Source organism: Rhamphochromis longiceps, linkage group LG11 (genome assembly GCF_057381845.1).
Source record: "Rhamphochromis longiceps isolate RC_006_pf linkage group LG11, R_longiceps_female_GT1.1, whole genome shotgun sequence".
In the NCBI taxonomy this organism is placed as follows: Eukaryota; Metazoa; Chordata; class Actinopteri; order Cichliformes; family Cichlidae; genus Rhamphochromis; species Rhamphochromis longiceps.
The window spans coordinates 2,492,375-2,518,153 of NC_140567.1; the positions used below are offsets into that span (position 1 = coordinate 2,492,375).

At 40.4% G+C, this 25,779-nt stretch overlaps 2 protein-coding genes across 7 annotated transcripts; one reads left to right on the forward strand and one right to left on the reverse strand.

Annotated features, from left to right (window-relative positions):
- Window positions 1-14,017: 14,017 nt before the first annotated feature.
- Window positions 14,018-19,065, forward strand: LOC146658402 (uncharacterized). Of its 2 annotated transcripts, XM_085422012.1 has the most exons (6): window positions 14,018-14,144; window positions 14,950-15,859; window positions 16,440-16,536; window positions 16,910-17,020; window positions 17,469-17,635; window positions 17,967-19,065. In XM_085422012.1, exons 2-6 carry the CDS (start codon window positions 14,952-14,954, stop codon window positions 18,427-18,429), a joined length of 1,746 nt encoding a protein of 581 aa, XP_085278138.1. In that variant the 5' UTR covers window positions 14,018-14,144; window positions 14,950-14,951; the 3' UTR covers window positions 18,430-19,065. The 2 variants fall into 2 exon arrangements, with proteins under 2 accessions (XP_085278138.1, XP_085278139.1); XM_085422013.1 differs by lacking the exon at window positions 14,950-15,859 and having other exon boundaries at window positions 14,025-14,144; window positions 17,967-19,062.
- Window positions 19,066-20,815: 1,750 nt separating this feature from the next.
- Window positions 20,816-25,572, reverse strand: LOC146658403 (uncharacterized). 5 transcript variants are annotated; one of them, XM_085422015.1, is made up of 13 exons: window positions 25,419-25,544; window positions 24,631-24,656; window positions 24,236-24,321; window positions 24,055-24,087; window positions 23,873-23,962; window positions 23,390-23,461; window positions 23,193-23,281; window positions 22,978-23,080; window positions 22,601-22,703; window positions 22,469-22,521; window positions 22,285-22,363; window positions 21,080-21,273; window positions 20,817-20,971 (listed from the first exon to the last, which is right to left on the reverse strand). In XM_085422015.1, exons 2-12 carry the CDS (start codon window positions 24,635-24,637, stop codon window positions 21,266-21,268), a joined length of 723 nt encoding a protein of 240 aa, XP_085278141.1. In that variant the 5' UTR covers window positions 24,638-24,656; window positions 25,419-25,544; the 3' UTR covers window positions 20,817-20,971; window positions 21,080-21,265. The 5 variants fall into 5 exon arrangements, with proteins under 5 accessions (XP_085278143.1, XP_085278141.1, XP_085278140.1 ...); XM_085422014.1 differs by having other exon boundaries at window positions 24,236-24,656; window positions 25,419-25,553; XM_085422016.1 differs by lacking the exon at window positions 20,817-20,971 and having other exon boundaries at window positions 21,257-21,273; window positions 22,636-22,703; window positions 24,236-24,656; window positions 25,419-25,560.
- Window positions 25,573-25,779: the final 207 nt, after the last annotated feature.

The window sequence follows — 25,779 nt, forward strand, 5'->3', positions numbered from 1 at the left end:
GCTGGGAATCCATCTATTCCTGGTGACTTCCCAGCTTTCATTGCACGGATAGCTTCTTTTACTTCTACCTCAGTTAGTGGAGTTTCCAATTTGTCCCTACCCTCTTGTGAGATTTTTGGTATTTTCATTTTATCAAAGTATGGACTCAGCAGATCCATACTTACTTTGTTATCGGACGTGTATAAATCTTGATAAAATATTTGAAAAATTGTGTTAATCTCTGAAGAAGATGTAACTAATTTATCATCCTTTTTAACTGCCGTAATAACATTCTGATTGTCCATTTGCTTAAGTTGTCTGGCTAATAGCCTGCCTGTCTTTTCACCATTCTCATAGAAATTAGTTTTAAGACGAAAGAGGGCATACTCTGCTTTTTTGTTATAAATTTTATGAAGATCATATTTAAGCTGGCAAATCTCTTTAAATTTATTATCATCAAATTTTCCTGCTAATTGTTTTTCCAATTTACTTATATTTTCCTCCAAAGTTCTTATCTTTTTCTTATCTTCTCTATTTTTCTTAGAACTATAGCCTATGCACTTTCCACGAATAAATGCCTTCAAAGCATCCCATACAATAGCCAGCCTGTCCGTAGATCCAACATTCACCTCTAAAAAATATCTTATATCCTCTTTTAGGGTTGATACAAATTTTTCGTCCTGCAATATGCTTGAGTTTAGTCTCCACCTACCCGTTCTGTTCTTTTCGACATTTAGATTTATGTGCAATTCTACTGGTGCATGATCTGTTAAAGCAATCACACCAATGTCACAGTTTACTACTAAATTGACACATGATTTAGAAATCAAAAAATAATCTATTCGGGAATATGTCTTATGCGAATGAGAGTAAAAGGTGTATTCTCTTTCCATAGGGTGAACAAGCCTCCAAATATCTACCACACTGAGATCTTCTTTTAAAGCATCTATCGCTGTCCCAGTTCTAGTACTTGAAGTTGCATTAATGGCACTTCTATCAATATATTCATCCATCACATTATTAAAGTCTCCACCTAACAAGATCTGGCCCTTCATGTTCCCTAGCATCTTGTTAACCTCATCCATAAAATTAGGTTCATCCCTATTTGGGGCGTAAATATTGCACAGAACAACCTGAACTCCATTAATGAGAGCCTGCAGAGCCAACACTCGCCCGTCTTCATCCCGGCTTTCCTTCAATAATACAAAGTTTAGTCTTTTATTAATGAGTACCATGACACCACGACTCTTGCTTGATCTTGAGTTATGAAATACTTTCCCAATCCAATCCCTTTTTAATTTCAATGCTTCATTTTCATTCGCAAAATGCGTCTCCTGGATGTATGCAATATCAGCATTATGAGACTTGAAGTAGCTAAGCACTTTTTTTTCTTTTGACTGGTGTGCCACAGCCATTTATATTCCATGACACAATATTAACGTCCACATTCCCCATGACTATGCCATGTTAAGGTATCTATAAGCCTTATATCTTCCAACCCATAACCATTTAACCTGTGCTGATAACCCTGCTTGAACCAGAACATAAGTTTAAACAAGAACAGTACCTCACCTATAGAATCTCTACCAAAAAAATAAAAAACAAAAAACAACGAACATAAAAAAAGAAATAGCGCCGTCCAAAAAAGGAACATGACAGCGCAAAACCCCCGTGGGCAAAACTGTCTCTGGTCCGTGATGGTCCCGTGGACAGTGAACTGCTGTCCTCCTCCTGTCCCGTCGACACCCCAGGGAGCCCGCCCCCGTCTTATGAAATTATTAACGATGCGCTCCCATGCACGTAATTTAGCTTATTAACCCCTTACTCCACCACTTCCTGAAAGTTCTCACGCACGAATTTCTCTGCCTCCTCAACGCTGTCAAAGCTCTTCTGCTGGCCTTTCCATGTTAATCGAAGTTTTGCTGGATGTGCCAGAGTGTGCTTTATCTGATGCTGCCATAGCTTCTTCATTACTGGGGAGAAAAGCTTCCTCTGCGCCGCTCGCTCCGCGGTCATATCTTCATAAAATGACAAACGACAGTTCTCCCACAGTATTCCTTTCTTCTGTTTAGCGGTCATGATAACTTTTTGTCGTGCAGTGTAACGGAGAAATCTCACCAGCACGATTCGAGGTGGCTGACCAGGTCCCAGGCGTGGTCTTGTACTTCTGTGGCATCTTTCCAGCTCATATTCCTCCCCTCGTAGACCTAGGCCATCCGCGAGTATCTTCATCACATAATCATTTATGCTGCCACCACTTTCCAGACCCTCTTCCAGACCGATAAGCCGAACATTCTTTCTGCGGTTTCTGTTTTCCTGGTCGTCTACTCGGGCCCAAAGTTGTTCAAGCTTTTTAGCGTTTTTGCCATTATCTTCTGTTATGCTCCTCATTTTGTCTTCCACATCTGAAATGCGGCCCCCCTTTGGTCATCCGTATTTGGATTGCACTTATAGCGTTTTTAAGTTCCACCATATCTGACTTAATGTGAGATACATCGGCCGCAACACTAGTTAGGATAGTTCCAAGCTTAGTCATTTCGGCAAACAGGCCGCTTATATCCATCTTTGGCCCTTCTTCTTGGCTAGCAGGGCTAACCTTGGCACTGCTAGCATTACTTTCCCCCGCTGCCACCGTGGAGATCCGGGTTTGCACGCTCTTCTTCTTAGTTCCTGTGGCCATGTCTCTCAATAAGTTCGAGGACACTGATCTAGCAAGTCACCGCAGTGAGGAAATATATTATTTGGGAGCGTTTACCTTGTTTTAAAACTAATGTAGGGTCGACGGGGGTCAGAGACTCTCTATGGCGCGGCCATTCCCAAACGCTCCATCACGTGACTCATTTTAATTTATATTTAATTGTGTTGTGGTTTGCAGTGTTTTGTGTTGTTTCACTTTAAATTAGTTTGAAAGGAAAAAGCTGAAATTTTAAATAGTCAAAAGTTGAAATGTAAATAGTTGGTTTTTCTATTATATGATTTATTTATTACATTTTATGTGGAGTGAATAAATAAAAGTAAATTTACGGTGGCCCCTAGAGACAAACTCCAAAACACGTATAAACTCCAAAACACGTATAAACTCCAAAACACGTACAAACTCCAACACACGTGCAAACTCTAAAACGCGTACAAACTCAGAAGGACGTACAAACTCTAGAACACATAAAAAACACAACAGAAGTGCTCCAGGATGCTAGGCGCAGTGTTGAGCTTTTGTTACTTAGTGGCTACACAAGCCAGGAAGTACCAACGACTGGATTTGGTGTGTGGTAGTAACAGGTAAATGAACACTTTTTAAAAATTATTTGAATATATATGAGTGCTTGTGTATAAATTAGAGATGGCACGATACCACTTTTTTATGTCCGATACCGATATCATAAATTTGGATATCTGCCGATACCGATATGAATCCAATATATCTATTTTTTAAACTGTTTTTGTATAAGTTCAAAGTCAAATTTAAAAAGACAACACACTAAAGCTATTCTCTTATACTTGCATGCAAGAAAAAGACTGCACCCAAAATATTGCTCACTTCAACAATGCATATCTCTTCATTTAAACTTTAGCACTGTTTAGCTGTCACCACTATCAAAACATCCATCCTGAAAGTGCGCAACATTATGCAGAACTTTAAATCTAGAAGTATTTAAAGTAAAATTCAAGTAAATAAAAGTGCAACTTTATGCAGAGCTTTAAATGTCGAAGTATTTAAAGTAAAATTCAAGTAAATAAAAGTGCAACTTTGCAAATTCGAAAACCCCTTTGGTACTGACAAAAGGTGCAATTTTAGCAGACAAAGCAATTGCTCTCCAAACCCTAAAAAAAACCAACCCCAACAACATTCTTGTAATAATGCATTTGTAATTTTTTTCTCACTCTAACATGAGAGGTAGGTTCTTCTTCAGAAAGATCAACATTTCAACCTTCTCAGCTGTCAGCCTGCTTCTCCTTTCATCAATGATAATGGAGGCTGTACTGAAGAGTCTCTCGCTCTCAATACTTGTGGTAGGTGCACAGAGAAATTTAGCTGCTGTAGAAACCAGAGTGGGAAATCTAAATTTGTTGACTTGTCAGTACAGCAGTGGATTATCTGAGCGTTGAATGGTTGGCTCACTAAGGTAAGTTTGCACTTCAATGCGTGCACTTGTCGTGGCTAACTGAGGAACAGGATTTGAGTGTTTTCCTTCAGGATTTCATCAAAAACACTTTCAAGTCTGCTTTGGCTGGAAGATTAGGGATGACATCAGATGCAGATGAGGATGATGCGCTTACCTCCTTGTGTGGGAAGCATTCCAAACTTGCAACACCTAGCCGGTCCATTGCCTTTTTTACATTGCTGGCATTGTCTCGCAAAACAACGTGGACTTTATTCTTCGGAATTTTCCACGCATTTAACATTTCCTCCATAGCTGCAGCGATGGACTCTCCTGTGTGAACCACGAAACTCTTTGGCCTGCAACACTGCTTTTTGCATTGTAAAACTCGAGTCTATCCAGTGTACAGTCAGGCTTAGCAGGGACAACGGACAAACGTCCGAGCTCCAGATATCAGTTGTGTCATGGTCTGGGTGAGCAGCTGGGATTTTCCATCAGTGCCAGAGCACCCTTGGCTCCGCCCGTGGGCAGGACTTTCTCAGCTTCACGCATCTGGAGCTAATTGGGGCAATCAGGCCAAAGAGGGATTTAAGCTCTGCGCTGTCATCTCCTCCCTGCCAGTTCGGCAGCTACCTGATGTTGGTAACCGGCTTGTTTGACTCACGCTGTTTCTTGTGCTTCAGGACCTATTCTCCAGTGTCGACTGCTGCTCACCACTTGGATCTCAGCTCCTTTCCACCTCACTGGGAAATATCTCCAAACCTCACCTGCCTGCCCTTCTGCTCACTCACCACTTTGGATCCAACGAACCCCAGGTCAGCCGTTTCACCTCCCCCTCGATACCACACCTCCACCTCCTGCAAGTAAGCTGAAAAGACTGTCATACTTACCCTCTCTGGTAATTCACTTCAACCCAGCTCTAACTCCACTCTCCTCTCTCCCCAGTGTGACCAATACTTAACTGGCTAGATCCAGTTGTCCTCACGTTCATGCCACGGCTACTGTAGGAGCCATATGAGTTGTTACCTTCTGACTAAGTGGGTTGGTTTAAATGGACTCACTGTATTGGTGCACGGGTGTGGGGCGTGTCTCATGGGTGTGGTAGATGATAAATGTGGTTGCACTCACCTGTTCACAGCACCTGATGTTGATGAGCAGAAAGGTGGGGTGAGCATGAGGCAAAACTTTCTGTTGAGCGCAGCTTGAGCGCAGCTTGAGCGCAGCTTGAATGATTTTGATGTATTTTGACTGTAACTTGATGTTTTTTGTATATTTGTGCACTAATTGATGCCATAGGCCAAGTTGTAATTTGGCATAGTAGTTAGTGCAGTTATTGGTGAGTTGCAGTTGTTTGTTTGTGCAGTCTGTGCATTTGTTTAATAGTTAATCCCATGTGCTGATTTATATATTGGACGGTTGCATGTGGAAATAAAGGAGCAAATGGTACAGAAGTGAATTTTATGCGTTTATTGTTGCGCGTCATCTGTGTCCTCATGTTTAGCCTGCCGCGGCCATAGGTTGGAAGAGCCGTAATAAATTGTCAACAGAAAAGTTTGTAGGTTTTATTGGATTATTCATATATAGATGAGTTTATTGATGAGAGTTTTATAGTTTGCTGTTGCCTTTGTCCACGCGACTTTTAGATTAAGCCTTTGGCTACACAAAACAGATTTCTTTCAGGAGTCTTGTTCCCCTGTTAGGTTTCAGCAGTACAGCTGCACTAGGCGTTGTACTGATTTACTTTCTAGTTATTGTGCATCAGGCGGCTGAAGCCATTGGCTTGGGAGTACCGCCGCAGTTTGTGTTTAAGACAGTTTGTCTTCCTCACAGCTGACGGTATGGAGGTACATAAATACCCACCGCTAGTATGTACGGAAGACTAGGTTGAGTTAGTTAGGTTTAATAGGCAGATAGTGGGGGATATTGCTCCTGTTAATTGTGTGTGTCCAAGGTTTAGTGAAGGGAATGTCATCAAGTTGATGTGTTGGAATGAAGCTGTGTGGCATAGGTGTAGTTCAGCGTTTGGATTTTGTAATGTTTTGAAGAAAAATGGAGACACACCAATTAATACAATGTGGTGATGTGGATGGAAAGAAAAGACAGCCGAAACCGACTGCTAAGGCTTTGGAGAATCAGATTGAAAGACTTCAAACAGAACGTCACACTAAGATTAATAAAGTTAAAAAGGTCATAAAGATTATTAAAGAATTAAAGCAATCTGAAGATAATGTTTCCACTGTTCAGACTCAGTTAGAGAATTTGTCTGTGTTGCTTATTGAGGCAACTCATCTGCATGAAACCTTGCTTCCTTTGCTTCCTCAAGAAGAGCAAGAGAAACAAACTGCTTGGTTCATAAGTGTGCGAGCACATAATACTGAGTTTATGGAAGAGATAAAGAAATGGCTTCATGATGCAAAGGGAAACCCTCAGAGCAAAAATCTGGTGTCTGAGCTTGATTTGCCACATTTAAATCCACTTGGTATTGATTTCTTTGATGTATTACCTGCTGGAAATGGTTCTGGTGCTTCTAGGCACACCGGGAATGTTGGTAAAGGTGCTGCGATAGATGATGTTAATCCAAGTGATAGCGTCTCTAATGTTGGAAACAAAAGTTGTAGGAAAAGTAAATCATCACTCAGTGGCTCAATGGTTTCATCTGCCTTGTCAGCACGCATAATGGCAGAAGCTGACATGGCTGCTCTTGTTCGACAGAGGTTGTTGAAAGAAAAGCATGCTTTGGAAGAACAAGAAATACAGCTTAGGAAAAGGAAGGAGCTGCTTGACTTAGAAACTGAAATAGCAGCCTCAGCAGCAAAGGTGAATGTTTTAAACTTCTGAAATGTCCCGAGTCTCAAGTGCTGTTAATGTTAAGTCTGATGGTATGAATTCATACTTAGAGCGAGAACAGGGGAGTTTAGCCTTTTTAAATCCTAATGCTCCAACGTTCAAACCTGTGTTACCAGAGCAACCATATCAGGGTGTTGATGCAAGTGATCATCAAGCGCAGGTATTGGATGTAAGGCCCAAGGTTAAAAATACTTTTCAGCCCGAGGTCGTTTCGTTGGAAAAGTCAGAGACGAAGCCACAAGTATTTCCAGGTGCAGTTTCGACTACTCAGATGATGTTGCAGTCTCACGCACAATCAAAACCTCTTACACATACAGTGCAAGGTAGGGAGGGTCATGATCATCTAGTCACAGTTTTGAAGAAACAAAATGAAGTTACAACTTTATTAGCTGAGCAGCAGTCTCTGTTTTTGCTACCAAGGCGTGACATTCAGTTATTTGATGGTGATCCTTTGCAATATCAAACATTTATGAGAGCTTTTGAGCACATGGTGGAGAGTCAAACTCACAGTGCTAAGGATTGTTTATATTTTCTCGAGCAATACACTAGAGGCCATCCAAGAGAAATGGTCAGAAGCTGTCAGTATATGCCTGCTGAGTATGGATATGCTAAAGCTAAATCTTTGCTCCAAGAGAACTTTGGCAATTCACTGAAAATTGCTGCTGCCTACATTGAAAGGGTCAGTAAATGGCCACCTATAAAATCTGATGATGTGAAGGCTTTGCAGGAATATGGGTTTTTATTAAGGCAATGTTGTAATGCAATGGGAGACGTTGAGTCCTTGCATGAGTTGGATGTCTCTGCTAATATGCAAGCAGTTATAAAAAAGTTGCCTTATAAGCTCAGGGATAAGTGGAGGAATGTTGTCTGCGAGCTGCAGGAGAGGTTTCAACGTAAAGTGGTTTTTTGCGATGTTGTTGAGTTTGTCGAAAGGCAAGTTAAGATTGCAAGTGACCCGTTGTTTGGAGATATACAGGATCCTCCAACAGCCATCAGAAAAGAGGCGAGGAATGATAAGTCTCAGTTTTACCCTAAGGCTAAGCGGAGTAGTTTTGCTACTACAGTGGCCAAGGTTGAAGGGAAGATTGAGCCAGCATTGAGGCGAGAGAGTGGTTCAGTTGTGACCAAGGTTTGCTTGTTTTGTGGAGCAGGGCACATGTTGGATTTGTGTCCTTCATATGAAAGAAAGTTGCACTGTGACAGATTATCTTTTTTGAAAGAGAATGGTGTGTGTTTTGGTTGTCTGCACATTGGGCACAGAAGCAAGGACTGTAGGAAACGTCTCTTGTGTAAAGTTTGTAATCAGAAACACCCCACACTCTTACATATCCACTCCAAGCAGAGGGAAAGTGTTGCAGTGCAAACTATAGGAGAGAGAGAACCACCAGATGAAGGTCCTTCATGTGCTGTGCAAAGCAGTGGTGTTACTGGGGCCGGTGAGCAAAATAGTGCTCTATCCGTAATACCAGTTAGAGTAAAATCCAAGAAAGGTAATCAGTCACTGATAACCTATGCTTTTCTAGATCCTGGGAGCTCAGCTTCATTTTGTACTGAAGGGCTCATGAATAGGTTGAATCTTTCAGGAAGGAAAACTGGCATTCTTTTGCGGACAATGGGTCAGGAGAAAATGGTCAGTAGTTATGTGGTTTCAGATTTGGAAGTAGCTGGTTTGGATTTAGATCACTACTGTGACTTGCCTGACTTATTTACTCAGAAAAGCATGCCTGTTCATCAACGTAATATTCCCCAACAGGAAGATCTCGATAGATGGCCACATTTGCGCCATATTAAGATACTGGAGATAAATTCCGGGGTAGACCTGTTGATCGGGACCAATGTGCTCAAGGCTTTAGAGCCATGGGAGGTTGTTAGAAGTCAGTATGGAGGTCCCTATGCAGTAAAAACTGCTGGGTTGGACAGTGAATGGTCCTCTCAGAGAGGATTGTAAGACTGACATTTTTGATGTGAGTGTCAATAGGATTTCCGTGGCAAGATTGGATGAGCTGTGGGAACGTCAAATGAAGACTGACTTTCCAGAATGTATTCAGGATGAGCAGTTTGCTTTGTCTAGAGAAGATCAGCAGTTTATGAAGTCAGTGATGGACTCTGTTAAGTTGGTTGATGGTCATTACACCATTGGTTTACCTTTTAGGTGCATCCAGGTAAACATGCCAAATAATCGGAAGGCTGTAGAACAGCGAGCTATGAGCCTTAAACAAAAGTTTATTAGGGATGGTTCATTTCATGTCGATTACACCAGTTTTATGACTGAAATCATTTCTAAAGGGTATGCAGAGAAGGTGCCTGCTGAAGAATTTGATCGCTGTGATTGAGGATTGTGGTATATTCCACATCATGGGGTGCATCACCCACAGAAGAAGAAGTTGCGAGTTGTCTTTGATTGTGGTGCTTCATTTCATTTGCGCAGCACCCAGAATCAAGTGCATTGTGCGTTTATAATGGGTAAAGCAAGAGTGGCTCCACTGAAACAAACTTCCATTCCTCGCATGGAGTTGACAGCTGCCTTAGTTGCGAGTAGAATGGATAAGATGTGGAGAAAAGAGCTGCAAATGCATTTGCAGGAGTCAGTATTTTGGACTGATAGTACCTCGGTGTTAAAGTATATCAGAAATGAAACCTCAAGGTTTAAAGTATTTGTAGCAAACCGGGTGACCGAGATACTTAAAGTGTCCAAACCTTCTCAGTGGAGATATGTTAATACATCATGCAATCCTGCTGATCTAGCTTCTAGGAAAGTTAAGGTGCAAACCTTTTTGAAGGATGATTTCTGGTTGTCAGGGCCAAAGTTTCTCACCAAACCAGAAATTAATTGGCCAGTAAACCTTGATTTTGGAAAGATCTCCATAAATGATCCAGAGATTAAAATGACCGTTTTAGTTAATGCTGTTGATGCAAATGAATACAAGGATGGTGTGATGAAGTTCATTACTTATTTTTCTTCGTGGACTCGTCTGAAAAGGATGGTTGCATCAATTCTTAGATTCAAAGGTTTGTTGCAGGAACTTAGTAAAAAGACGAAACAGCTGAAAGAGAGCTTTGCGTCTAGCGTGACTAAAGAAAATCTTGAGGAAAAGCTTAAAAGAGAGTTGCAAACTGTCAAGGACCATGCTGCTAAAGGATTTCTCTCGGTAAAAGAACTTAACAAGGCAGAGAATGCAGTTCCTTGCTTTTGTCAAAGGAGGAGATATTCAGATGAGATCAGTAGGTTGCAGAGGGGTGAAAGGGTGAAGAAGAGTAGTGAGCTCTATAGGCTTAATCCTAAGCTTGAGAATGGTGTGTTGAGAGTGGGAGGTAGGCTTAGTAGAGCAGCTATGCCTGAAGATGCAAGGCATCCCGCAATTATAGCCAGGGATCTGGCATGGTGGACGTAACCACATGCTGTCCGAATTGCGGCAAAGGTATTGGGTTCCAGGTGCAAGCATTGCCATAAGGAGGATTTTGGCTAAATGCATTGTGTGTCGCAGACTTCATGCAGCATCAGGATATCAGATGATGGCAGACCTTCCACAAGATCGCATCTCACCAGATGAACCTCCATTTTCTCGGGTTGGAGTGGATTGTTTCGGACCTTTTCAAGTTAAGCGTGGAAGGTGTGAAGTAAAGAGATATGGAATTATCTTTACATGCCTGGCAGTGAGAGCTGTGCATTTAGAGGTGTTGTCATCTTTGAGCACAGACTCTTTTATTAATGCGCTCCGTCGATTTATATCAAGGCGGGGTCAGGTATTGGAGATACGATCGGATAATGGTACAAACTTTGTGGGTGGCGAACGTGAGTTGAAAGAGGCAGTGGAAGGATGGAATCAGGCACAGATTCATGAGATGCTGCTGCAAAAGGGCATAAAGTGGATTTTTAATCCTCCTGCTGGTTCCCATCATGGCGGTGTTTGGGAACGTCTCATAAGGTCTGTCAGGAAGGTGTTAAATTCCATTTTGAAAGTGCAGAATTTGGACGAAGAAGGCCTTTGTACAGTTCTTTGTGAGGCAGAGGCTATTGTGAACAGTAGACCAATAACTAAAGCCTCTACTAATCCTAATGATTTGGAGCCGCAATAGCTACGTTTCCACACCGCAGTTTGCCACGTCCTTGTGTTTTCACCCATATTATATATTCACCAATAAATTGTGATAAAACGCCCTCTTGCCTCCGCTCTGTGTGTCTGCGCTTGGGTTCTGTTCAGGTTGCTGGCCTCCGTCCAGCGTGACAAGTTGTCATGCTTAACATGAGAATTATTTCCAAACTTTCTGAGATGAACTTGCATACCTGTTTGTAATTGCCTGGGATAGCTTCCTCCGAGATGAAATGCCAGTTTGGCAGCATGTAGCGAGGCTCTAAATGCTCTCAATTAAGCGTCGAAAACCATCATTTTCCACAACAGAAAGGGGCTGGTCATCAAGCACAACAAATTCAACTATTTTCTCCGTTATCAGCTTCGCTCTATTGCTTTCCGGAGGGAATTTCTCATGTCTCTGAATATTTTCCAAAAGCGTTTTTTGATACGGTGCACTTTTCTGCTTAGCTTTGGAAGCCAGGCTAAATTCCGTGTCCCCCTTTGCGTGGTGTTTCTGTAAGTGTTTAATCATGTTTGTGGTGTTAAAATTCCCCAAACTGCTACCACCTCGCAAAACACTTGCATCACATACAGTGGGGCAAAAAAGTATTTAGTCAGCCACCGATTGTGCAAGTTCCCCCACCTAAAATGATGACAGAGGTCAGTAATTTGCACCAGAGGTACACTTCAACTGTGAGAGACAGAATGTGAAAAAAAATCCATGAATCCACATGGTAGGATTTGTAAAGAATTTATTCGTAAATCAGGGTGGAAAATAAGTATTTGGTCAATAACAAAAATACAACTCAATACTTTGTAACATAACCTTTGTTGGCAATAACAGAGGTCAAACGTTTACTATAGGTCTTTACCAGGTTTGCACACACAGTAGCTGGTATTTTGGCCCATTCCTCCATGCAGATCTTCTCGAGAGCAGTGATGTTTTGGGGCTGTCGCCGAGCAACACGGACTTCCAACTCCCGCCACAGATTTTCTATGGGGTTGAGGTCTGGAGACTGGCTAGGCCACTCCAGGACTTTCAAATGCTTCTTACGGAGCCACTCCTTTGTTGCCCGGGCGGTGTGTTTTGGATCATTGTCATGTTGGAAGACCCAGCCTCGTTTCATCTTCAAAGTTCTCACTGATGGAAGGAGGTTTTGGCTTAAAATCTCACGATACATGGCCCCATTCATTCTGTCCTTAACACGGATCAGTCGTCCTGTCCCCTTGGCAGAAAAACAGCCCCATAGCATGATGTTTCCACCCCCATGCTTCACAGTAGGTATGGTGTTCTTGGGATGCAACTCAGTATTCTTCTTCCTCCAAACACGACGAGTTGAGTTTATACCAAAAAGTTCTACTTTGGTTTCATCTGACCACATGACATTCTCCCAATCCTCTGCTGTATCATCCATGTGCTCTCTGGCAAACTTCAGACGGGCCTGGACATGCACTGGCTTCAGCAGCGGAACACGTCTGGCACTGCGGGATTTGATTCCCTGCCGTTGTAGTGTGTTACTGATGGTGACCTTTGTTACTTTGGTCCCAGCTCTCTGCAGGTCATTCACCAGGTCCCCCCGTGTGGTTCTGGGATCTTTGCTCACCGTTCTCATGATCATTTTGACCCCACGGGATGAGATCTTGCGTGGAGCCCCAGATCGAGGGAGATTATCAGTGGTCTTGTATGTCTTCCATTTTCTGATGATTGCTCCCACAGTTGATTTTTTTCACACCAAGCTGCTTGCCTATTGTAGATTCACTCTTCCCAGTCTGGTGCAGGTCTACAATACTTTTCCTGGTGTCCTTCGAAAGCTCTTTGGTCTTGGCCATGGCGGAGTTTGGAGTCTGACTGTTTGAGGCTGTGGACAGGTGTCTTTTATACAGATGATGAGTTCAAACAGGTGCCATTCATACAGGTAACGAGTGGGGGACAGAAAAGCTTCTTACAGAAGACGTTACAGGTCTGTGAGAGCCAGAGATTTTCCTTGTTTGAGGTGACCAAATACTTATTTTCCACCCTGATTTACGAATAAATTCTTTACAAATCCTACCATGTGGATTCATGGATTTTTTTTTTTTCACATTCTGTCTCTCACAGTTGAAGTGTACCTCTGGTGCAAATTACTGACCTCTGTCATCATTTTAAGTGGGGGAACTTGCACAATCGGTGGCTGACTAAATACTTTTTTGCCCCACTGTATGTTCCTATTTTAGTTAGAAGACCCAAATGCCATGCTGCAATACTATAATGTTATGGAGCCAATGTTTCAAATGCAGGTTTGACAGGTTTGTGAGTGTACACTTTATCCAAAGCCTAGTGAGGGTTTACTCATGTTTACCACTGAGTGGCTGTAGTCAAGAGGTAGAGCAGGTCACCTACTGATCGGAAGGTTAGTGGTTCGGTCCCTGGCTCCTCCAGTCTGCATGTCAAGAGTGTGAATGTGTATGAATGTAGTTAGGCAGCACGCAGTTTAGAGAAAGTGTGTGGTTGGGAGAATGTGGCATGTTGTATAGAGCACTTTGAGTAATCCGGCAGAGTAGAAAAGCGCTATTAAGAATCAGTCCATTCACTGTCTGAACAGAGTTTCGTCATGTTACTTTTGTACTATTATGTTCCGGCACGTGTTGTTATTACATGGCTTGATTAAGGTACACATTAGGCTGACATCTGGGGCCAGAGCTGAAACTGTTCTGGGCAAGCACAGGGCCAGCAGTGTGTCTGCAACTGGCCCGTGGCTGCACACAACTTACACTTGGCCCACATACCACAAAGAATGACGGCCCTTTGGTGGCCCAGACCAGGTTTGCCAGAGGTGAGCCACAGATGGGCCAGCACAGGACCACCAGTGTGTCTGCAACTGGCTTTGTGCTGGCCCATGTGTGGGCCACCTCTGGCAAACCAGCTCTGGGCCACCAAAGGGCGGACGATCTGATTTCCTCGTGTCAGCATTGTTCCCACATCATCATAATTAATGTTGTTCCAGGTTCAACATTGCAAGTGACCAATCACCTTCTTGTGACGTCATTCCTTTGCGACTTCGAAATACCCGCCTTCGAGTATTTCGAAATACAAGTGAAGAAGCGAAAAACCGCCGCCTGTCCGCCGAATTTGAAGTCAATTTAGGATACTTTCCTTTAATAAACGGTAAGCATTATACATATGTTCCTCACTTGGCTTGCTGTTTGTTTGCTAGCGATAGGCTACTTGACAACAGCATTAGCTAACCAGTGTTCTCTAGACCAGCGTTCCCCAACTTTTTGGGTGTTTCGTGGCCCGGGGGTTGGGTCAGGCAAAATTGTAGTCGCTTCCCTGATCATTTTACAAACATAAGTGAAGAGAATCTGGACTAAAAGGCCTAGACTTATGGTTGTGTGCTGAATCTATGAATCAAACTATCACCTGGAAACATAATTAACTGGTCCATAGCTGTGAAACTGGACATGAGTTCTTGATTCTATGGAGATTAACAGTAATCCAGAAATTTACAAATTTGTCCCAGGGACATCGCGTAGATGTTGTCCCTGGGACATCGCGTAAATGTTGTCCCTGGGACATCGCGTAAATGTTGTCCCTGGGACATCGCGTAAATGTTGTCCCTGGGACATCGCGTAAATGTTGTCCCTGGGACATCGCGTAAATGTTGTCCCTGGGACATCGCGTAAATGTTGTCCCTGGGACATCGCGTAAATGTTGTCCCTGGGACAACGCGTAGATGTTGTCCCTGGGACAACGCGTAGATGTTGTCCCTGGGACATCGTGTTAAAGTTGCCAGAGACATACCATATGAAAGTTTAGCTTCTTTTAGCCCCTGTTTGTTTTATATTATTTTATATATATATTTTTTTTAATATTATATTTAATATTTACATTGTATTGCAAAAAACCCCAAAACAAGTTAAAATGAATTAATGAATATTGACTAATTAAACCTTCGTTATTTTTCCACCAGAAATGGACGACATAATTAGAAGAAGTGTTCTGAATGACGAAAAAAAAAGAACTGGAAAAGACACACAACTTTGTGTGCATGTGTCACAATGCCAGGAGGACCCATTCAGTGTTGTGTTAGAAAAATTGAACTCATTAACCCTTCATGGACATTATAAATGTTTAAATGTTGCCTCAGGTAAAGACAGGAAAAGAGACTATTACAAATTCAACTGCATCAGAGCTGGGAAAAAAAGTCGAAACAGCTACAGAGCAGTGGGCTGTAAGGCCTATGTTTCATTTAAAGTACTCAAATGTTGGAAAGACCACACAGTCATCGTGCAGCGTACATATGATAAGCATGATGGGCATGATCCTTCGGACCCAAAAGACGCACATTTCAACAATATTTCCAGTGACTTGAGGAGGAAGATTGAGGAACTGCTTTCCCTTGGAACTAAGCCAGCCATCATACTAACCGAATGTCATAAATGGGCCAAAGAACATGGACACAGAGATCTTCACAACAGAGAGCATTTTGTCACACCACGTGACATTGACAGTGTTAGAACCTGCATGATGAGGAAGAAGCACTTTAACTGTGGAGACAGTCAATGTGTACATACCTTACTTAATGGAAAACATCAAGAACATGTTCTCTTCTATCAACCATACACATCTGACCAAGAACTAATGATTGTTTTGCAGACACCTGTAATGAAATCAAACATGGAGAACTATGCAAAACAGTTAGTATTTGTTGACACCACGCACTGCGTTAACCAGTATTCATTTCCCTTATTCACACTTGTTGTAAGAGATGATCATGGGCATGGAGTCCCTGTGGCCTATGCTATTGTCAGCAACGAAAGTCAGAAAACCCTGGAAACTGTTCTTGGAATAGTTTGTGAGCATTTCCCAACTTCCCCGAGGTAAATAATACATTGACAGCTATTAATTTTGAAATAATTCCTTTTCAAAAAAGTTATAACATGCCAGAATCTAATGCTATAGCTGCAGCATGGGCTGCAAAAAACTTTCCTTTCCAGTTGTTAAAGCTATTCCTATAGGCTGTATGCAGTATTTTATATTTATTATTATTAACCTTTATTTAACCAGGAAAAGTCCCATTGAGATTAAAAACCTCTTTTGCAAGGGAGTCCTGGCCAAGAGGCGACAACACGTTGAAATTACAAAGTTACATACATATTATAAATAACAATTACATTTTAAAAACATTTTTCTCTGGCTCTCTCAATCTGGACTTAAAAGCATTTAATGAAATAAGATCTGCTATCTTCCAGTCTTTTTGCATCATGTTCCATGTGAAAGGGGCAGCATAAGTAAAAGCCCTCTTTCCCAGTTCAGTTCTGGCAAATGGAACATTGAGCAATAAAAGATATATCTACTTGTGAGTTGAAATGTTTAATTTGGCATTGAAGTGGTGCTTTGAGATAGCAAAAACATTTTCATACTGTTTAATCTCATTTAGTGTTTTCTTTTTTTCTGTAGAGCATTTATGGTTGACAAAGACTTTGCGGAAATAAATGCTTTGCAGAAGGTTTTTCCAGAGTCAGCTATCCTTCTATGCTGGTACCATGTCTTGCAGGTAAACCACATTGTTTTCTTTTCACGTTGTCTAAGATGCACCTGAAACACATTTTTACAACAGGGTCCTGTTGTTATGATTTGCCTCATTGTGATATTCACCTACTCAGGTTAATGAATATAAAGGGATAAAATGTTGAGTGACTATGTCCATCCATTTAAGACCACAGTGCACTCATCTTCTGGTGGCTGCTTCCCAAAGCTCTTTTTGACATTTAAAAATATGTTTGCCTGGTTGATTTCTGTAATGCACAGGTCCTCTTGTCCAGTGAGTGACAAAGTTATTTTTGGACGTCAGCTTTCTTTTATGCTTTTTGTACAGCTGCTCCTCTGTCTCTCTCTCCAGATTAACTTTTTTCCTCTTACATTCACAGGCTGTTAATCGATGGCTTTCAAAATCAGAGTCCGGGGTCCATGGGCTTTCTAACACCCAAAAGAGAAATGAAATCATTTCTTTCTTTTGTAAGCTGAAAGCTTGCACATCTGTAAGTGTAATTTGTCTATTTCACATTTTGATTTCTTGATTACACTAAGAGCATAATAACTTTCAGTTGCTAAGAAAAGTTACGGAGAGATACAAAATAGATTTTTGAAACAATTTCTAAAACTGGCTTCTTATCTTGCTTATCAAAACAAGTACTTAAGCTGTGCAGACCATCATTGTGTCACCCACTGTGCAGTAGAACTTGTGAGTGGGATTCTTTCACAGACAGATGCTGAAACCAAATATGCTTATAGGTTTAGTGTTCCTTCTTAGCCATTGTAAGGGAAGAAATAATTGCTTCTTAATACAAAAACACGACATATTATTAATAACTTAAAATTCTTAATGTTATTCAATAAAAGGAAAAGGGCTTCAATACATAATATTAAAGATTTCAATAGGTCTGTTAAATGGATTGAAATATATTCTGTTGCATCCAATTCTCTTAGGAGGACGACTTTAAAGCCACATCAGCAGAGTTCTGCCAGACATTTAAGCAATACCCTTTGGTGTGCCAGTATTTTCAGAAGCACTGGGAAGGCATTGGCCACATGTGGTGTGACTACGGCCGTCGCTTCAGTCACGCTCGTTCTGAAACAAACAATGTGATTGAAAGGTATGATTTATTATTTTGACCTCATTCGATTGTATTGCTGAAAAAAAGATATTATGCTTTAATCCAAGAGGCTAAACTGAGTAGGTTCGTCATGTCATTGCCAGAACAGGTTTTAGGCAAATCCTTTAAATTCTAGCAGCGTTTTTTATGTTATCACAACAAAAAACAGAGTAGGTGGATTTGCCTAAATCAGCTAAACCGGCACAGAGCATTCCTTTATAAAAGACGTGTGCAATAGGTATTCCAATTTTTAAAAAATAATACAGTCTTGATTAAAACTTTAAATTCCTTCAATTACAGTTACTAATCATTTCAAATAACTGTTTTTCAGATTTTTCCACCGCCTGAAATACCAGTTTTTATCTGGCTACAAGAATAGGCGTCTGGATGATCTGATTGAAGTGCTCCTAGGGAAGGCCGACGACTACTTCTCAGTCATAAAAAGCCTGCAAGATGTGGGCCGCATGAAAAACAGGTTTGCTGACACCTTGTCTCAAGTTTCAGACTCTGCTTCAAGACTGATGGAAAGTGGTTGGGCTCTTAAAATTACAGTCAAGAACAGCCATGGAGTTAATGCATATCAAGTCCCATCTGAGTCAAGAGAAGACATGGTGTATGATGTCTGCCCTGTTGAGTCCTACTGCAACTGTACATATGGCTTACGAGGACTTCTTTGCAAGCATCTAGTGTTACTTGCAAAATTAGCAGAGGCTGACAATGACATCTATCCAAACATGGAAACAGACCTTGGCAAGAATTGCAGTGAAAGAAAGGCATTACTTTGTACACTGTGAGGACTTGAAAGTGATAAAAATGCCAAGTTTGTTTGGAAATCTGTGTTTTTTTGCATCGGCTGAAACACTTCAGTGCACTTGTTGTACGTTCTCTCACTATAACACATGTGCTTGCCTGAAGGTGGCTTGTAGCCATTTTAAACAAATGAAAAACTCTCTGAAAAGTCCTCTATCAACTTTGAATGACACTCCTGTAGTTGAAAGCACAGACAAAAAATGCACAGAAGGTGCAGTTGGAAAACTAAATGCTGTTTTAGACACAGTTAAACAGTGGGCATTCATTCCAGAGGGTATTACTGCAATGATAGATGAACTGCATACAAATGTCTTAAAAACAAAACAAGTAGGCAAAAGTATATGCCAGTACGAAATAAAGACGACAGATAATGCACGCAAAATTAGGCCATTGTATTCTAGCAAGAAACGTTCGGCCAGCATCGACATTCCAACAGTCTGAAAATGAATGTGAACAGTCGATAACCACTGAAAGAGAGACATCCTCTGGAGAAAATGAAAACCTTTTGGAATACAAAACAAAAAAGAGAAGAGTTAAAGCTAAGTATATGCACAAGTAGACTTTTGTGTGACATTTCAAAGGGACTGCATCCATTACTTCTGTTTATTGAAACTAAAGCTGTCTTAACTTTCTGCCAAGGAACAGATGAAAAGAAATTGTTTGCTCTCTCAAGCAGTTGTTATTTATGTGTGTTATTCATTACGTTGGCTTGGTTGCTGTTTTTGATACAAACTCATCTGTGCCCATTGTAATATTTTCATATGTTACTATTTTTATATTGCTATGCATTATAAATAAAGGATTACTTATTACTATTAAAGGTCTGCATTTGTAATTGTTGGTATTATTTATAAAATATGCGCTCTTAAGTTTTTTGCTCCATAAAATGGTACCTGTCACTTTTTGGACATAGAGTATCAGCTGTTGAGAATCCTGGCTCATACAAAATAGAAGTAAAAGGTTTCAACATCCAGCCTTTTTATGATTAAATACAAAGTGTAATAACAGAGTTATTGGGGTGTGATTTTGTTAATAGTTAGTCTTAAGTATAAGTTTAATAGTAATGAGTAAGAAAATATAGCCAGAATAATGGAATGAGACTAACACCTGACCTCACACTGAGATTTGGTATGAAGTGGCATGTTTGTGCTAATGCTGACATTGGGGCTCAGAGTTCCTCTGTGTGTATATATTTGTGAACGTTAACTTGGCTAATGTCCAAGGGTTTGACTGCTTTCCTGTTGGATTGTATCACAAAGAACAGGGATAAGAGCACCAGTGGCCGTGCACACCCTCATCTCTCTCCTTCACCCGATCATTAGTGTTGGAAACCGGCATTAGCTCAGAGTAGATTAGACTTCAGTATAGTGCAAGTGATTTGATTTTATGATTATTTGATTCAGTTTTTTCTGTGTTCAAGCTCAATTACTTTAATAAAATATGTTGAATTCAAACAAATAAATAAACAAATAAACTGTGGACATTACCCTTTTAAACCTTTCTGAAACAAGACAGGTAAAAACCAGTGTATAAAAGTTTACATAGGTATAAATAGCTCTAACACTTTACTCCAGCCTGGCGTCCACACATGTGGACATCACATTTTGGGTTATTTAGACCAAAATACTAAATCTTGATCAACAAGTGCCTGATATACAGTTATGAGGACATTATACGGCAACTGTTCTATCGAAATTTCAAATTAATGTCCTCATATGTGGCTCTCATTTTTCTCAGAAACAAAAATTAGGTAAAAAAAACAAAACCTGGTAATTCTTTCTTTTTACATTCATCGGGTTCCAATCGGCCCAAATATCAAAGAGAAATTAAAAATGCATGCCATGGAAGATTTCGGGTCTTAGGGGGTTAAAATGACCAGACCCCTCCGGCCTGTTTTCCAGGCCACTAAATTAAACCCAGTCAATTACCAATTGCACAGAATAAAAACCTACGAGGTCCACTAATAGTCCAAAAGTCCAAATCTTTAATAGAAAAGACAGGCAGAACTCAAACAAACAATAATCCAAACGAGGAGCATATATACACACTGGAAAGTAAATAATTATAAGTTATTAAATCAGACTAATTAAATACAGTAAAACTAATAAGGGAAGACGAACACACGGGAAATAAAAATAACAGTGTAAACATACCAAAACTCAAAATAAAACAGGAAAGCTACTACAAACTGAGTGTGACACAATTACATTCATATTGAAACATATGTGATAATTTTCTTTCTTTGTAGCATTTTTAAGATGTGTGTTAGAACAGTCATTATGCTGTTTGGATTAGGAACCAATCATTTTTGCCAAATAGTTAACACAATTTTCAAGATTCTGATTTACAGAACAAACAAAAGTCACAAAAGGTTTCATTATTTAAGAAACAAGATCAAGTTTTTCACACAGGAATGAAATGACAGAATCCAGTGCAGCGGGGCCAAAGGTGTGTGTCAGCAAACTGAAGGTTGAGGAATCAGTCAGCTCATGTTTAAGGTTGTGTTGGATTTTGAGAAGAGTCTGTCTGTTATTAGAAAGTAAGATTAACAATGTTACACCAATAACCCAAATACGGGGAAATGACAAATAATACCAAAAAAGATACAACTTTCATATTGTTTTACTAACTTACTTTGTCATATCAGCACTTGAATGGTCGATGCCTTTACAGACCATGTCTGTTGTGACATCGCAGGCCAATCTTCCGGCAAACCCGAGGGCTAGCTCCCCAGCCTCCTCTTCACTCAGAACACTAAACACCGTTACTTTAGTTTTGGCCTTCTTAGGCCTGTCAAGAATCATTGCGGGCAGTTTGGCTTTACGGCCCTAAAAAAGAAAAAGTGCAAACACCAAAAGAGCAGAGAGAGACACACACACGCGCACAAAGTTAAATGCTTTTGTTTACATGGTGTAATTGTGTATATGTTGCAGCAAATGCACAATTTCCAGCCACATTGTCACTTCATTGATACGAGTAACCCGGATTTATTTCAGGTGACATCAAAATCACGAAATGTATACCTACCCCAATCAAACCTCTGCTTGGATTCTGCGCTTGATCTCGTCTTCTGTTATTGTGTAGGTTTTCTTTTTTGAGCTTGGTACAGATAAGCGACCATGCACTCTGTAAACTGTACTAGTTCCTTCTGAATCAGTTTGAAATTCTGCATCTGCATCGATCCTGTCAACATCAGCAGCAGCAGCATTATCTGTACTCAGACTTGTGCCGTATACTTCTGCTTCTTTTTCGTTGTCTTCAGTCTGTGTGCCTTCATCTCTTTCAGTCTGTGTGCCTTCATCTCTTTCAGTCTGTGTACCTTCATCTCTTTCAGTCTGTGTACCTTCATCTCTTTCAGTCTGTGTACCTTCATCTCTTTCAGTCTGTGTACCTTCATCTCTTTCAGTCTGTGTGCCTTCATCTCTGACTGTCAGTCTTCCTATCTCACTGTTACTTGTCGATTTGCTGCAGATGTTCTCTCCCTTAGGAACTTTTCCTTTGTCATTCGCTGCCTGATGCTTTCCCTGATGACATTCTTCACTGGCTACTTCTATTGCTCCTCCTGTATAGCCACCCACTATGCTGCACAACTCCTTTCCCTCTGCTGTGCTGCACTGTGCTGTTACATAACGAAGAATGATATAAACAGCACTATATCAATTTAATTGTGTTGGGAAATCCCCACAATACGACACAGTTATGTCTAAAATATTTTTGTGTAAAAACTGGATCTTGAAACGTCCACTTTAATTACACAGTCCGGGTGTGCAAAGGCAAAATTACGAAAATTTTTTCACTTTAAACATTTTTGGACATTGTTTAGTTATATTGTGACTTACTCTCACAGAAGATACAGATGCCACAAACAGACTTTGAACAACGCATGTGCTTGTATGCACCACATTTCTGGCACTGCACCTGTGAATTAAAAAAAAAAAGAAGAAGAAATAAACAAACAAAAAACAAATGAACAAAGTCCATTAAATAAACAATCTATATGGCTAAGGACATGTCATAGCGTACCCGGTCTTTGGCTGCAATCACACACCAGCACTGACTGCACTTCCTAGTTCGATCTGCAAAATATAATTTGTTTAAGTACAAGTTACATTTTCCAATGTTAGAGAAAAAGAAGGCGGCTAATTTTATCTTTACCTATTGAGGAAAATAAGTAGTGGCAAAGTCGGGACCTGAGCTTTGTGATTTCAGTGTTGTACTCCTCCACTTGTGTTTTACCGTCAATGAGAGATTGGGCAAACTAATAATTGACGAAGAAGAAAAAAAAAAAAAAAGAACAAAAAGAATTAGATTAACAAAGAAATGTTTGTTTGTTTTTACCCCCCCCCCCCCCCCCCCCCCACGAGAAAAAAAAAAACAAAAAACAGAGCAACCAAAGCAAAGCATTACTGCTGAAATGGTTCAATCTACAAAAAAAAATTGAGATTTTACCATCCTGCCTCTAAGGCTTTAAAAACTGAATAGGCAAAAATGTAAACATTACTTATATAGGTTAAAGCTATAGTTTTCAGTACCATTATGACATGCACTCCACATGAGTTCCCATCCTGTTGATGTGGGTGGCTCACATGTGACAAGGTCCACTCTCCAGCGCAGCCTCTTGCTGAAGCAAATGAGCTGAGAGATCGCAGTTATTACAAATAAAAAGCATATAGAGAAATCAATAACTACGTTCGGTAATGATTTCAATTAAATTAAATATGTTATGTTAAATATGTTAATTAATTACCTCCAGTTTTTCAACACCGCACTTTTTCTGACCTCCGACTCGCCAAATGAATTCATATAGACTATGGTCCTCTTGGGTATGTCACAAAACTGTTTTGTAAAAAGATGGATATGGTAGGCTTGGGCCTTGAGCTTTCCTAATGAGGGACACTGAAAAGTATCATGCACTAGAGAGAGTGCAAAATCTGTGCAACTTACAAACAAGGTCCAGTGGCTGCCGTTTTCCAGACAGGCTCCAATCAATTTCTCATACATCTGAAAGATGTTTTTCTGGAAATAAAAAGAATGTGACAAGTATGTTTTTCTGTCAAGAATGACACTGCAAAACTGCAAAAGCTTGTCAGGTGAGACTTGTAATTAATTCTGCAGATACACAAACATATAGAAAGTGTCATTTTTGGTTTACATTAATTAATTTCTATAGTGTGTACAAAACAAATCAAGACCACAGACTCAACACGCACCACTCAATTTTTGGTGTTCTTTACCAGTTGGCCAAGACAGAAATGTTTTAATCTGTGTGCATTGCTTTTGAACAAGTCTTTACACAGAAAAGGTTTCAGAAAGGTGTTTTTCAGGTTCTTCTGACAAGGCTTCAATTTTGGAAAATGCTGTTTGTTTATAGTGGCAACTTATAAACCCTTTGTGATAAGAACATAGTTACCACAGTCCAAGTCATACCTTCAAAAAGTATGCACTTTGTGCTCTTGTGGACCCATCCAAAATTTTTCCAGTGATTTGGCTTGGTATTGGATAAATGTGAGGGAAATTCTATAAAAATAACATAAATACATGTTTTCAAATACATTACAAAAAACGTAAACATGCTATGTCATTATGATCAAACAAGCTTTTCAACATACCTCACACTGCAAATAGATTAGGCCATCTATTACCTTATAAAACAAATAAATAAATACATATAAATAAAAACAGAACTAAGGAATACGATTCATTAAGTAAATTGTACAATAAAGTGTATTTAAAGCAGAATTTAACATTAGTTTTATGACAACATAAAATGATTTTTATGTCAAGAGGTACCTCATCTGAAATGTTAGTCTGGTCAAACAGGGATTTCAAACTTGAAATACCAATAGAGTTTGGTCCAGCTACTCCCACAAGGTAATCTGTGAGAAAGCATATGCTGTAGTCAACAGATATCATTTTCTTTTTGCATGCTGCAACCATCATCCATTTCAGTCTTCTAGGAGCTTTGTCTGGTTGTAGTTCTTTTTTCTCCTCCTCTCCCCTCATCTATTAATTAAATTGTTTTCTGACCTTCCTAACTGTTTCCGACCTGTCTTCCCAATGTGATGTTTAAGCAATATATGTATGGTCAGAAGGGGGTGAAATTTTCATTGCAGTTGTACGTGTAACATTGCATGTGATAATAAAAGGCTTGATTGGTTGATTATTCAACATGAGTTGACATTTACCTGACATTGTGAAGGAGTCACAGTTTCTGTAAGGGTGTAAGAACATAACATGTGGATTTGTTACACTTCTTTTTCACAAGTTAATAACAATCAATAATTTTCATTCCATTATTTACAAGCTATCACACGATGTCCCAGGGACAACATCTACACGATGTCCCTGGGACAACATTTACACGATGTCCCAGGGACAACATCTACACGATGTCCCTGGGACAACATCTACACGATGTCCCAGGGACAACATCTACACGATGTCCCAGGGACAACAATTACACGATGTCCCAGGGACAACATCTACACGATGTCCCAGGGACAACATCTACACGATGTCCCAGGGCAAATTCTACATGATGTCCCAGGGACAACATTTACACAATGTCCCAGGGACAACATTTACGCGATGTCCCTGGGACAACATTTACGCGATGTACCAGGACAAATTTGTAAATTTCTGGATTACTGTTAATCTCCATAGAATCAAGAACTCATGTCCAGTTTCACAGCTATGGACCAGTTAATTATGTTTCCAGGTGATAGTTTGATTCATAGATTCAGCACACAACCATAAGTCTAGGCCTTTTAGTCCAGATTCTCTTCACTTATGTTTGTAAAATGATCAGGGAAGCTACTGCAATTTTGCCTGACCCAACCCCCGGGCCACGAAACACCCAAAAAGTTGGGGAACGCTGGTCTAGAGAACACTGGTTAGCTAATGCTGTTGTCAAGTAGCCTATCGCTAGCAAACAAACAGCAAGCCAAGTGAGGAACATATGTATAATGCTTACCGTTTATTAAAGGAAAGTATCCTAAATTGACTTCAAATTCGGCGGACAGGCGAATTGACTTCAAATTCGGCGGACAGGCGGCGGTTTTTCGCTTCTTCACTTGTATTTCGAAATAATCGAAGGCGGGTATTTCGAAGTCGCAAAGGAATGACGTCACAAGAAGGTGATTGGTCACTTGCAATGTTGAACCTGGAACAACATTAATTATGATGATGTGGGAACAATGCTGACACGAGGAAATCAGATCGTCCCCAAAGGGCCATCATTCTTTGTGGTATATGGACCATGTGTAAGCACATTGTGTGGGCCAGATCCGGGCCATATGAATTTTGCTATCTGGGATACAGTATCCACATCTAAA